Here is a 13335-nt window from a genome sequence, read left to right as displayed (position 1 = left end):
CTGTGCATTTTCACCAGAAACACTTCTGCACTTTCATCAAAATGAGGACTTTCTTTAAGAACACCAGACAGATGTGAATTTTGAAGCTGGAAATGGGCAAATGTTTATTTTTGCAAAACGAGGATCTCGTCAGTAATCTCCCGACTATATACAGTTGCTCTTCCATCCGCCTCCACATAGTCTCAGCCAAGATGGGCTGCATGCTGCCATTACAATCAGATAAACAAACAAAGCAAATTAGATAACTCCAACACTGTTTCAATGACACATTTGACATTTCACTGGGATCGATACGCGCTCACCACAGCCCCATGAACACAATAACAAATGTACATGGAATGGTAAAGCAAGGCAGGGCCATCATCATTCACTTCTCTGTGTTGCTTTGTCTCAATCCTCTAACACCATGAAAACTATATTTGTAACTCATATTTAATACATTTATATTATAATACTTCATGTTTGTTTTTATTGAAGAAATCCTTCTTAATTTGAATTATTCATATTTAGCTTCTCTGCGTCTTCAAACATTAAACATGTCCTATTAGTGATGCTGGGTAAAACACAGAGATGGATTTCATCAGGATGTTTATGTAAAAGTATTTCATATTCACATCCTATCGTCAGGCTGGACTGTAGACTGGAAACAGACTCACTCCGGAGAATTAACAGCAAGCAGACTACCAATAGAACATTCTGTCCAACCCCTATCGTCTTGTATTGTGTTTTTACCTTAAGCTCCCACAGACCCTGCCACGTCACACTGTGGTGCTGCTGACTACCTGTGGCTGCTCACGTCAGATTCACAACAGAAATTGCCTCCACTTTTGCATTTTCACTAGTTTCTGGTTCCTCTTGATGCGGTCGTTTCATGATGGATTTTTCAACAATCCAATCTGGATAGGCTATGTGACATTTCACTTGCATCAGACAGTGCAGCGTCATTTCATACTTATGTTTTATAACAATTCCTGTCCAGTGTGGGTTTGTTGTGTTTGTATGAATATTTAATGTTGGGAGATGGAAAGTACATGGCTTTAGAACATTAAGTGTTGTCATTCATATGATTGGTGAATGAGGGAAAGCGCAGCAGTTTATTAATGTTGATTTGTTCTGTTTTTTTCCTTTGAGCAGTGTTCAGTGCAGAATTAAGCCATTCACCTAATTCATATAATTATCTGGAAACCACATCATTACAACATGCACCAAAAAGTTATTTTCAGTCAAAACATTAGCAGTTTAGAATAAGACCAACAAGTCCTCTAAATAAAGTAATGAACATTTTTTTTTACAGCCTGTCCTCAAAAGAAAAACGACCATATAGGTTGTTTCTTCAAACACGTCATTATGGGACATGTTTACGTTAACTGTGGCTGTGCCCTCTACTTTAACAAAGGAGAATGGCGTTCAAGGCTAATGTGAAACCAAGAAAATGTTGAGTTATTTTGACTTTTAGTTAAATACCGTAAAACTTCAATTAATAACCGAGTCCAAAATAGCTGCCTACCCTGTTTACTGGCCTGGTGTGGGAACACATTTTGACAAATAAACGCAGGTCTCCATTAAACGCCTGGTCTGGGTCGCCCGCTTTAGCTGCTTCTAAGCTGCTATTAATGTCAGTATGGACATGCTACACATCGTTCTCATCATCCATGTATGTGGCTTTCTTGTAGTCAATCCAGGCGGTGCACAGATTGGTCTGCCTGGTCTTGCAGTCTCGAGTGACAGCTCTATCAACCAGTAACTGGTGCTTGGCTCCTGGTATTACTGCCCATTCCCTTCTGGCCCCTGTCCATGTATTGAGCCATGTGCCTACTCATCTTTAACCGCCATGATGCCTGACAGCTTGTGCAGAGGCCTGTAGTTGGGTTAACCATTCTGGGTGGGTCCCATCCATCACAGCAGTTGGTTCATTTGTGCAGCCACTCTTTCATGCTCTTTGTGGCTCGTGGTGTGCATTCACATCTTCGCACAGACTTTCAGGGAGTACTTTGTACTTGGGGGTCCAGCTTGGTTATGTTGAGTGATTCTGTGCCGTAAGGGCTTTTTGTTATTGGGGCTTGGGACCCAATCTCTGAGTGTGGGGATGATGGCATCTCCCCGCTGACCTGTCGTAGCATATTTGTTGTAGCTCATCAATCTCTAGTTGTGATAGGAGTTGCCGTTTGCGGATGTTAGAACACTGAGCTAGGAGTTGTTTCTTTGTCAGTGTTTCGAAGCATCCCTATATATAGTCTCTGCATTTAACCCCTGCCACCGGGATTGCTTATATAGTAGCATTGCATCGGATTCATATTTTCTGCTCTAGTCCATGAATGTCTTGTTCCAGTAGCCCATTAGTCATCAGGTTGCCCTGGTTCCTTGTTGACCTGGGTGACGTCCGAGCCGGTATGGCTCTTGTATTTGCGGTTTCACTCATGCCTGAGGTAGGCAAGTAGTAAAATAAAATAAAATACCATATAAATGAATGCTGAATATTAAAATACCACCTAAAATCAAGATTGTATCCTTAGAATAACAGCTACTACCCAAAAACACGTACTCTATTTGAAGGGGACCAGGCAGTTTGCACTCCATTTTTCTGGAGAATACTTAATCTAGCCACTTTTTTGTCTCTTTTGTCTCTCAGTATTCATCCCTCCCTTCCTCCTGTCTTTCCACTCCATTCTCTGTCTAGGCAGTATTGCACTTCGGTCACCCGTCTAACCTTCTATGATTCTTGTATTGATGTGACATTGGTATCTTTGTCAGACTTGGAGGGGACAAACAGGGCGGCAGGTTATTAGCCATCTCTTTTTGTTTACCCAGCTGAACAGACTTCAGCAGCAGTCGAGAGCAAGAAGCAGAGTCAAGATCAATGTCAGATTCAGAACAAGGCTTTTTATCACACTGCATCAATCGCAGATGTCTGCCACTGAGTCATCCTTCACACTTCATATTTGATAGAATCTCAATTTAAACATCTTCTCAAGGTTATAACAATACCTCTTCAACAGCCAGGAGTGTGCAAGCTTCTCATCTGCATCAAATTGTCAGTGGAGCCATCATTTATACGTCAGAGCTGCTTATTAAGGTCAGACTGAGCTGAAGGCTGGGAGCCCATGTTATTTGCCAGTTAAATAAAGTTAACTTATACTTCTTTGTCCTCTGCATTTGACCCACCCTTACTTCTTAGGAGCAGAGGTCAGCCATTCTCCAGGGCCAGAGGATGAAGTCCAATTCAGTGCATAAGCCAATAGCAATGTCAGGAGTATTTTTAAAATCAAACACGTATGACTTTTGGTATGGGAGGAAACCAGAGCAGCCAGAGGAGACCTGCACAGACGCAGCCAGATCATACCAATCAAGACAGGAGCAGGGTTAACCACTAAACCCACATGCTGCCAAGTTAATTATTTATTATCAGTGTCTCTTACACGCCTAAAGATGACAAGAATGATGCAAGGAGATGTCATACCATCATTTTGACACTGATAACAGCAGAAACTATAAGGTCTGTTTTTCTATGATACCATAAAGGAGCAAGGAAATACTGCATGGTAGATCTGATGTTGCTGTAAGCATCTCCATGATACCTAATGTTATTCAAGGCCCAACTTGGACACAAGATATACTTGGACATTCTTTGTTTCAGCTCTCATGTAAGTTTCTGATGGGGAAATATTGGAGCCAGAAAGCCAGAATTAGATCAGTGAGGCTTCGTGGTATGTGATAGCCAGACTTACCGGTCAATAAAAAAAATTGAATCTGCATCAATCAATACATCATGTGTAATGTAAAAGGGGTTGCTTTTCCACTTAGCTCTATGTACTGTTTTAGCATCTCTTAGTTTACTGTTTTTGTTTTAAAGCTTGCAAATTTACTGTTTTGGTTCAGTCTCACTGCTCATGAACTCAGCTAAAATGCTCTGATAAACCCACTGTATACTGCCTGCTTAGCACCAAAGAGCAGACAGACAAACTAAGCGACTAACTGGTGAACATAGTGAAGCAACTAAGCAGTTTATTCAGTGAACCAGCAAAGAGCTGAGGGGAGAGTGAATATTGGATTTAGATTCACCAGGTGACCATAAACATGACTCCAAATTAATGCAAATGATTGTCCGTGTATGCTGGATGTGTAAATAAGCAATTGTTTGCAGGGCAACTGCTACTCTACTGTGCTACACAGCAAGTGAGTGCCTGGACCGACAGGATAAATCTGGGCTGGGCTGCCCTTCCCTCATTACCACCCGTAACCCCTACTGCTCCAGTGGAGCTGCTCAGTGGCCAGCAGATCAGAATGTGATTCCACGGCGCAGCTTCCAGGTGTGAATGTGTGTAACTGTGCGAATGTGACCATAGCACGTTCCTGTAAAAATAGAGGCTTCTCTTCAGAGGCTCTCGGTGAAACATCATTGGATAAAGGGCAATATAGGGGTTTTCAATTGATTTCGGTGCAGTCAAGGCATTTTTGTACTTAGCATTTTCTGTATCTTGACTAAGGGAGGAACTCCATCTTAAAGGAGACCTATTATGCTTTTCCACATTTTATGACTTATCTACAATGTTAATGTTGGATGTTCATGTTAAACATGGCCAAAGCTTCAGAAAATGAGGTTAAAGTATTTCAAAGAAATCCCTGTGAGTGTTTCCTCCAGTTCTGAACTGCTTTTTCTACCAACGGCTACGTCCTACGACCTACGGAGCCAGACAGAGCTGGTTTTCTATATACGGTCATTATTATTATATACGCTCAGTCTGTCTGTACCGCTCAGCGACAACAGCAGCCTGGTAACATGCTTCAGGTCTTGGCCAATCAGAAGACAGTGGGCTTTGAGAGGGGGGACTTAAAGAGACAGGAGCATCTACAGTTCTTGATTTCAAGTTTTCAGCTCCTTGCCTTCTTTTTTGCACACAGTATTGGAAGCCTCTGTCCAGAGCCTGAATGAAATCTTCTTTGCCTCTTCCAGTCTTTACATATTCACCTTGAAGCCTCGGGGTGTGATTTTGAAATGAAACTTAAACTTGTGGAGCACTATCTGTAAAATATTAGACTTGAAAGTCAGTATTGCATTGCGTGTTTCACTTTGCCTTCAAAGTAGTATTGAAATTGTGGTTATTATATAACAAGGATTGTGTATTGACTGCACGCTGCTATTCTGGTCTTACAGGAAAATCTTGTGATACTAACACTAATAAAACTGAAACAATGGGTAGGCAGTCCTTTAAGTTGGATTAAGGCAGGTTTCTTTGCATGTTTTACAGACTGCCAACCTTTCCCCAGGTTTAAACTCTACGGAAGCGCAATGCATCCACGTTAGAAAAAATGATGCTCTGTTTTTCTGAAGTTAATTATCTCAGAATTACAAAATATGTTTTTATGGTGAAAAAGATTCTGCTCTCAGAATTCAGAAAAACAGAGCAAAATCTTTTTTTCAACATAAAAACATATCTCGTTCAAGCTGTCAAGCTCAGCTTACAACCCCAGCTACATCAGCTGATGGCAGCCAATCAGCTGATGGCTCAGCTGTTTCCATCTTTGCCTGCCTATTCTTGCAACCCACCGCCACCTCAGCTACTCCTTTCATGCTGTGTCTGACTAACCATTGTCATTTGTGTTGTCATTGATGCCTGCTTTGTTCTGTACCCTGGGGTGGGGGCTCTCCCTGCCTTGGGCTTTCCATGTAGGCACGTGGAAGGGCAGGGAAGTCCCAGAACAGAGCCATACCACCAAACATAACTACTGCAGATGGATAAAAGTTTCTTTTACTAAAGTGGTCCTGACTGAACTCTTTTTAGTTTATATTAAAAGACCAGTCATAATGACACACTGTTGTATTGGTCTAACCCTAATTTATATACTAGTCATGCAGCTTAGACTCTTTTTTTCCATCACAGCGGCAGGAGAGAGGGCTGGCAAAAAACATGGTTTTGGGAAAAATGTCCACTTGATTATATTTGCATCTCAGCCAGTCTCAGTAATCCATGGCAAATACTCAAGGACCCGGTATTGAGCATTGTTTTGTTTGCAAAGGAGAGCGTGTTTGTGTATGTGTAAGAGAGAGTGAGAGCATCCACTAACACTCAGTACTCTCCGCAAGGCCATTTACCTACAGAGTGCTGGGTCAGCACATTCAGCCTCTCTTATTTCAAGGCGGCTGGCTGCCAGCTATCCCATGAAAGGAAGAAGGAGAGAACTGAAAGGTGTTTTTGTTTTGGTATGCTGCTGCCTCTCCTCACTGTATGATGTCCAGCTGACTTACAGTCAGCTTTTGTTCGCCGGTGTCCTGCCTGCTGCTGTGTTAAAGTGTCTGATAGCGATGAGCATGAATACAAGGTCATGGACTGAGCCCGCATACAAGCGAGTAGCACAATGATTGTGCTTGTTGGACACATTTTCATCTTGTGTCCCAAATGTCTTAAAAAAGAATCTGCAGTCATGCAAACTTTAATACGACCGTACGCCTAGTAGTGCAATATTAATCATAACTATTTACGCTAACTGTAAATTAGCAAGGCTACCCTTTAATTGTCTGGCAGGTGTACGTTTTTCAGCTCAGTTTTTTTAAAATGTCAACGGAGCATGGCACCCATGGAAAATAGCCATGGTTCAAGAGCCACATGTCTGTGATGAAAGACAAGTGCTAGCGTCAATAAATTGTTGTCGCCACCATCTTTCCGTTTCTTGCATATGCCATCATTTAGCGATGAAGTCATTGCTGGATTAACCGGGAGCTGAAGCCAGTTTGTTATAAGACACCTTTATAAAGTGATTATAAGTTTAGTTTGTTAACTTTTAGTTGTAAGCCATTATTGAGAACATGTTTTGGGTTCTAACAGGACACTTTGGCCTTTTAACTCTTTAGTTCATGAGTAGAGGTGGAAATCACAAATCTCTCTGCTGGTTCTAATCACTTCATTCAGTTCTAAGATTTGCAATCACTCACTATTTAGTTCATTTATTTCCTGAGCTAAGTAGTGGCATCGCCATTCAAATAGACTTCCGTAACGCAGAACAGTAAGGTAACGCATCAACATTCACACACGACGTTCAGTACTTCAATTCAGTTGTACTAGTGCAGTGCCCATTATATTAACATGCTTTTTATCCCAGCTGAGCTGACAGCTGCACTCTCAGTCACCAGTAAGTGGAGCTTCATCGCTAAAAGCTAATTATTCACTTAGAAAATTTGTGGCGAGGGATTCGTTTTTTCATTCATCAGGTAGGACCCTCCATTTGACGTACGACCTTCTGGAATAGTGCTGCAGGGCATTTGAACAACTATTTATTTTTTATATAACTGCAGAACTTGGTTTATTATCCATTACTTGTGTACTTGTGCATGTGTGACAATAAACCTATTATTAATGACTAATTAACATTTGATATTTATACATTTATAAATTCCTCATAAAGTGTGAGTGTCCTTCCACAAAGGCCCATATTGGAAACCTTTCCATGGCGGCTAGAAATCTTGATACATCAATTGGTGACTCGGTTCATCTGATAAGAGTTGCATCCTACTCAGGGGAATCCTAACCAGCAAAGAAGCTGCTTATCTGAATATCCTCTGATAGCTCCTAATAAGCAGAAGCAAACAGTAGCATGAATATAAAACATCACTGCACACATAAGGGACTTAAACTGAAAAAGTCGCATCACATGATAAGTAGCTGCTTTTGCCGGCAAGTATTATTGTAGATAATTTAGATGGTTTGGTAATCGAGAGGAATTATGAGTAGTGTGCTTGCAGCACTCAGATCCTCCACTCCTCCTTAATTATTCATCCACTCAGGTTCCAGGTCAGCCCTTGTTTGGCACAGATTGATAGATTTTATAACTGGCACGTTTTTTACTAAAGGTTTCAATTATAACAAGGGCTAATGACAAGCATATTAAACAGGAGATTACGTGTAATGCTTTCTGCCATTGATCCGGGGGAAGGGGTGGGAGGGTGGGGGGGGGGTCCCTGAGGAGACAGTGCAAGAAAAGAACAGGGTGAGACACACACATACACACACACACACACACACACACAAATGTCAGACTGAGGTTTTTGGTGATTTAGAGACAGAGCGCCCACCTAACACCCATATGCAGGTCAGCCTAATTGAACAGAGTGTGTTTTTTGGCTTCTGTAGGCAGCAGCCCAGAACGTGTGTTTTAGGCTGTAGAGCTGAGAGTCCAGAAATTATCTTTGTTTAAAATAATCCCTGAGCAGCATGTTAGAAAGATTGTTCAGACTTTTCTCCTACTATCAAGAATTTAGAATGTTAGGTTTGCCATTTTTGTGTGTGATGTTTGTGTTGCCTTATTTGAGGACCTTAAACCTGCATTCATTGATTTTTTTGGCCACTCGGGGGTCTTGGAAACATGTTGAGAACACAGCATTGACCTTATAAGTTCTTAGCAAATACTTGCTTAACCATCCAGCAGTTACAGAGCAACATTTACTTTCAGTTTTACTTGTGTTTCTGTTTCTGGTAATGTAAGTCCTATATTCACTCTCCTTTAGGTCTTCACCAACGTGCTCCATGTTCACCAGCTAGTCTCTAACTGTGTCTGTCTGCCATTTGGTGCTGAGCAGGTAGTGTACTGTAGGTTTTTAGAGCTTTTCTGGCTTAAAACAGCTGCCTGCTACGTTTGAAAACCACACTGTGAGAGCGTTGAGATGACCCAAAACAGTGAAGGGCAGCTAAACAGCGAGCTGAAATGCTCTATAAAGCTCCTGAAAGCGGATGTTAGCTTCAGATTCAATGTGTCAGTTGTGTGTGTGTGTGTGTGTGTGTAGTTTTTCTTACAATCTGGTGACTTAGGTGACGTCAGACAAACATCCTAAACTTGAATCCGTTCATGACGATTATTCAAAGTAAGGTGGCCTTGATGTTTGGGAGAATCCTGAATAAAGGGTAAAGTTGGTATGCATTGTTATCGATTATAGCTGTTGCAAGCTGTCACACTGAAGTCGTGTAAGTAGTAAGGTTGAACGTTTTATCGATTTTATTTAAATTGCAATTTGAAGCAAGAGCCACAATTTAAGTATACCTCACATACATTACCGGCAATGTCTTAACAAGCTGTGGCTAATTAACATGACTTCTTCTGTGAGTTTACTAAACAACAAAATGAAACGTTCAGTTCATGCACCGTGTGTGCTAGTGTCTGTAGTACTTTCCCACTAAAGATGGTTTTTATAGAGAAAGAAGCATGTTTCATTTAGGTGCTTTAAAAGATAGAGTGGACTGTGTGTTTTTGTTGCTCAAAATGACACAGATGGCTGTGTCTTTCTCAAGATAAACTACCTAGTATGAGCTCATCACATCATATCTTTTTCAGACAGCTAGCTAGCAGCTAACTAGTTGTTTATAAGTTAATGGCCAACGCTGGTGTACAGTGAACAGCAGATGTAATCTCCCAGTCAAACTTACTTACAAAGTACTTTATATTTATATTTATATTTATATTTCCCTGTAATATCAGTTTGAGCTCCATTTGGCATTTTTTCTGTAGAACACTAGCTGGTTATTTAGAATTTGACTTTTCCCACGCTAAGTTGTTTGAAAAAAAGATCTTTCCTCATCAACTACAGTCATTTTGCCGTAAAAACAAGATAAGTTTGTGATTTTAGATGGTGAAAATAAGACTGGAGTTTAATTTATTGAAATGAAGCCATTCAAATTGCAATGAGATGAGTCCCACAAATTGCTCATGCCTATCTCATTGTATACCACACTGCATCTGTGAAAAATGCAATTACTTATTTTATCTTTAAGGTGTATATCTACTTAGTATTATATGTTTTATGTTATGTTACGTATGCTTTATATTGTGCTATTATATAGTACTCTTCTGGGTATATTTTAATTATTGGCTTTTTCATACGGGACTTGTCACTCATTGCAAATCACATCAGGAAGGAAGACTGGGCTGCTTAACAAGAAGTTCACTCCCCAACCCTCCAACACACACACACATACGCGCACACACACATACTGATGCAGTATGTTTCCTGCGCCGCAGTGGCTCTTGGCATGCACATAGTGGGAGGATAGCAGAGATTTGATGTGCATTTGTGCCTTCATAAAAACACAATGCAGTAGATGATGTGTGAGTGTGTTCGCCTGTGTGTGTAATCTGCAGGAACAAGGTCATCTCACTCCAAGTGTGTGGGCTCTCACTGATGTGTGTGCGTGTGTGTGTGCGTGTGTGTGTGTGCCTGTGCTTGAAAAACTCCCATGTGTAATTTCCCAGTAGGAAGCCATGTTCATGTAGGCAGTGAGGAGTGTGCTGGGTATCCGAGTGGGAACTCCAGTCAAATTCCAGTGTAACTAAACATAACTGCAGAACAGTGTCAGCCCATGGACTATTTCGTCCTCTGGGTTTACGTTCGGAAAGTTGTCTCATCCTGATGCCGTAAAGTGTGACACAACAACAACACGAGGCAATGGCAGAGTACTGTATGGTCTGAATAGCACAGGATTATTTGGAAAGAAGCTGTTTGGCACTTGGTCAGAAGAGCATGTTATGCCTGTCTCGGTGGTGAATGCAGGTAGGCTACTTAAGATGGCTCGGAAATTCTCAGTAAAGGGATTGGGATCTGACTTAGTGGGAATTCTGCCTGTTCTGTCTGAACTTGTCAGGCTGTAGAGTTCGGTGTGTGAAAGTCTAAAACTGCAGATCATAACGGTCAATAAAAACAGAATCATTAATCTTAGTAAATGTCCCACCGCTTGCCCAAGGACGACTCTGTCACTCAAATTTTCTGCAGTAAAATTTTATTTGTGGAATCAAGGATGCCTCAGGCCTAAAGCAGAACAAAAAAATTATTCAAGTGCCAGCCAAGGTGTTAAGTTTCATTGATTCTGCAATTTAATTTGGGCATAGTGTTGTGGTTCATTTGCTGGGGTTCAATTGGTGCATGAACCTTTTTCAAGAAATCTGTTTGAATCACAGGTGGTTTGATTTCAATATTTCACCAGAACAATATTAAATCGTATTGTCAAAATGTTGGTTATGTGAGGGTCAGATTCAAAACTCACTAACCATGAAGAAACACGTTGTTCTTTCACCAACATTGGCACATACTGTTTTTTCAATCCAGCACATTTAAAACACAATTCTTTGGAGTGTTGTGTCCTTTTAACTACTTTTCATTAGTGAAGCAATGAGATGTGGAACAGTCCCCCCCCCCTTTTATACAATACCCTTTGTTTTGCATCTCAGAGGCTGTGTTGAGAAAATCCCAAAATGCAGAGTTAGTCAGCCATGAAACACAACAGAACCTCGTCTGCTCTATCCCTGCAGCAGCAGAAAATTAATTGAATGACAAATTTGCTAATCAATTAATGTTTAAGTTGTTTTGTCATCAAGCATAATACCAAACAATTTCTGCTTGACTGTTCCTCAAACAGGAGGATTTTTTATTTTTCTTTTCTTTCCTGTCAAAATACTAAAAAGATTATAATTAGACTTTGGAAATAATACTTGCACCCTTAGAGTAGGATTAGTGGCTAATAGCCACGTAATTTAAAAAGCACTCTTGCTTCCTTAGAAATAATGTATTCAAATTATTTCTGTGCAATGTCTTGTACATTCAAACCAATTATTATTCATAAATGTAAAAATACATCTTTAAAGATCACTTTAATAAAATGAAATTTCAAAGTGTTGTGTATCACAGAATATTGAGGGGAAATATATATCTCTGGTGAAAACACGACAGAGAGAAGAACTACGATGCTTTCTTTATCAAGTGGCAGGAAAACATACGTCTGCACTTGAGTGGCTCCTTGTATACTGAACACAGAGCGCAACTTTTTGCTCTCTTTTTGTAAAAAAGATAACATTTATCTGTGTGTCATTTCATCTAGTGTTTCCTATGGATAGAGTTAAGATGTACAGATTGCTAAAGAAACATGAGGTACTAGAAACTATTTGATGTGACTATAATCAGCATCTCAGGACTTCTGAATTGCTCTTGTACAGCAGAATGCTGTAGATCTGGGGTTAACAAAGTCTTGGACGGTGTGCCTCCTCTTAGACAAACCTTGGGTAAAGGCTTCCCTTCACCCCTATTAGTTTACTTGCTTTGATTCTCTCAATTCCTGGGGCCTGTACTACGTAACATCAGATTTAACTCTGTGTAACCCATGGTAATTTATGCTGAACAGCTAAACTGCTCCATAGAAGGATGTGATGAAGATAAAAGATCAGTGCTATTAAAACACAGCCTGCTGACCAATCAATTTTCTTGGAAAATGACATAACCGTCTGGAGAAAATCCCGCAGACTATTTTATAGGCTACTGTGGGTGATGTGGAGATACACTGCACACTGACATCACCTACAATGGAGACTCAGCACTAAAGCCTTTTAGGCTACTACACCAAACCATACTTACTGCTTTGAATTATATTTTTATTTTTTATTTGCTCCCAAGCCTGTTTCAAACAGCATGCCAAAGAAATGGTTTTGTTTTTATTTCTTTTCTTATTATCCCAAATGTAATGAGCATATATTTTCATATCAAATTATATTTAACATGAATTTGTGTATTAGGTCGCATTTGACTGATCATGTAGCACCCCATTTGAACGCAGGTAATGTGGATGAGAGTTCAGTAAATGTTGAGATAGAGTTTTTTGACCAAAGTTTGAGCACTTTTTATGGCATGAATGGATTTTCCGTTTCATTACGTAATGATGTTAATCTAGAACCATGTTTGGAACATTTTTGAGTTTGTTCAATAAATGAATCTGATTTTTGAAGTGAGTTGTTGAAGTGAAGTTCTTCAGAGTGAGTTGAACGATCACTTATTTAGTGCCTTTTGGCTTTTAATGTCAAAATGCCAACACACAGCTGAGCTTAAAGAATAAGGCTAAAACTGCCATATAAGAACACATCATAGCAACATATTCATTTCAAAGTCTGCGATTTTCTGTCTTTCTGCACGTGGCAGCTGCAGCTGTGTTGCTTTTTGCCTGGATTATCTGTTGAACTTTTTCTAATTTGTCTAATATTATAGTTTGCTCTTCTTTGTAAAATATACCACTCTGTTGCCAGTAGACTTGTCCATGTTTGCAAACCTTGCCTTTTATGTGAACACACTCATGGCTGGACTGGGAAACCCTGGGTTGAGATAGTGATAACCAGCTTCGTGTGACCGCTTAACCTGATCGTGATTGTTAGGTTTACTGAAGCCAGATGATGAAAAGATATCCTGGGTATATTGAACTTGTTTCGTATTATAGGTCCCCTGGAAGCCTATGGGATCATGATTATGTTATATAGACAACAACTACATAAAAAGTTCTGTTTTGAGGCATTTAATATTTTCTGATTTTGGGTAAGTGG

The 13335-nt window shown here is 40.2% G+C and overlaps 1 protein-coding gene across 2 annotated transcripts in view; it reads left to right on the top strand.

Annotated features, from left to right (window-relative positions):
• LOC119886401 (band 4.1-like protein 1) overlaps positions 1-13335 on the top strand; it is an 81034-nt gene that overhangs the window by 13919 nt on the left and 53780 nt on the right. Inside the window, exon 1 of one of the 2 annotated variants that reach the window (XM_038697104.1) lies at positions 10395-10531. The exons of the other annotated variant lie outside the window; for it this stretch is intronic. Within the exon in view, the coding sequence (XP_038553032.1) occupies positions 10507-10531 (25 nt within the window). The 5' untranslated portion in view covers positions 10395-10506. Of the gene's footprint in view, positions 1-10394; positions 10532-13335 lie in introns of those variants that run through there. 2 annotated transcript variants of the gene reach the window in all.

This window comes from Micropterus salmoides, unplaced genomic scaffold (assembly GCF_014851395.1).
Source record: "Micropterus salmoides isolate LMB-PRFRI ecotype aquatic unplaced genomic scaffold, ASM1485139v1 Ms_hic_scaffold_4, whole genome shotgun sequence".
Classification (NCBI taxonomy): domain Eukaryota; kingdom Metazoa; phylum Chordata; class Actinopteri; order Centrarchiformes; family Centrarchidae; genus Micropterus; species Micropterus salmoides.
This window is presented reverse-complemented; position numbering and strand designations above follow the sequence as displayed.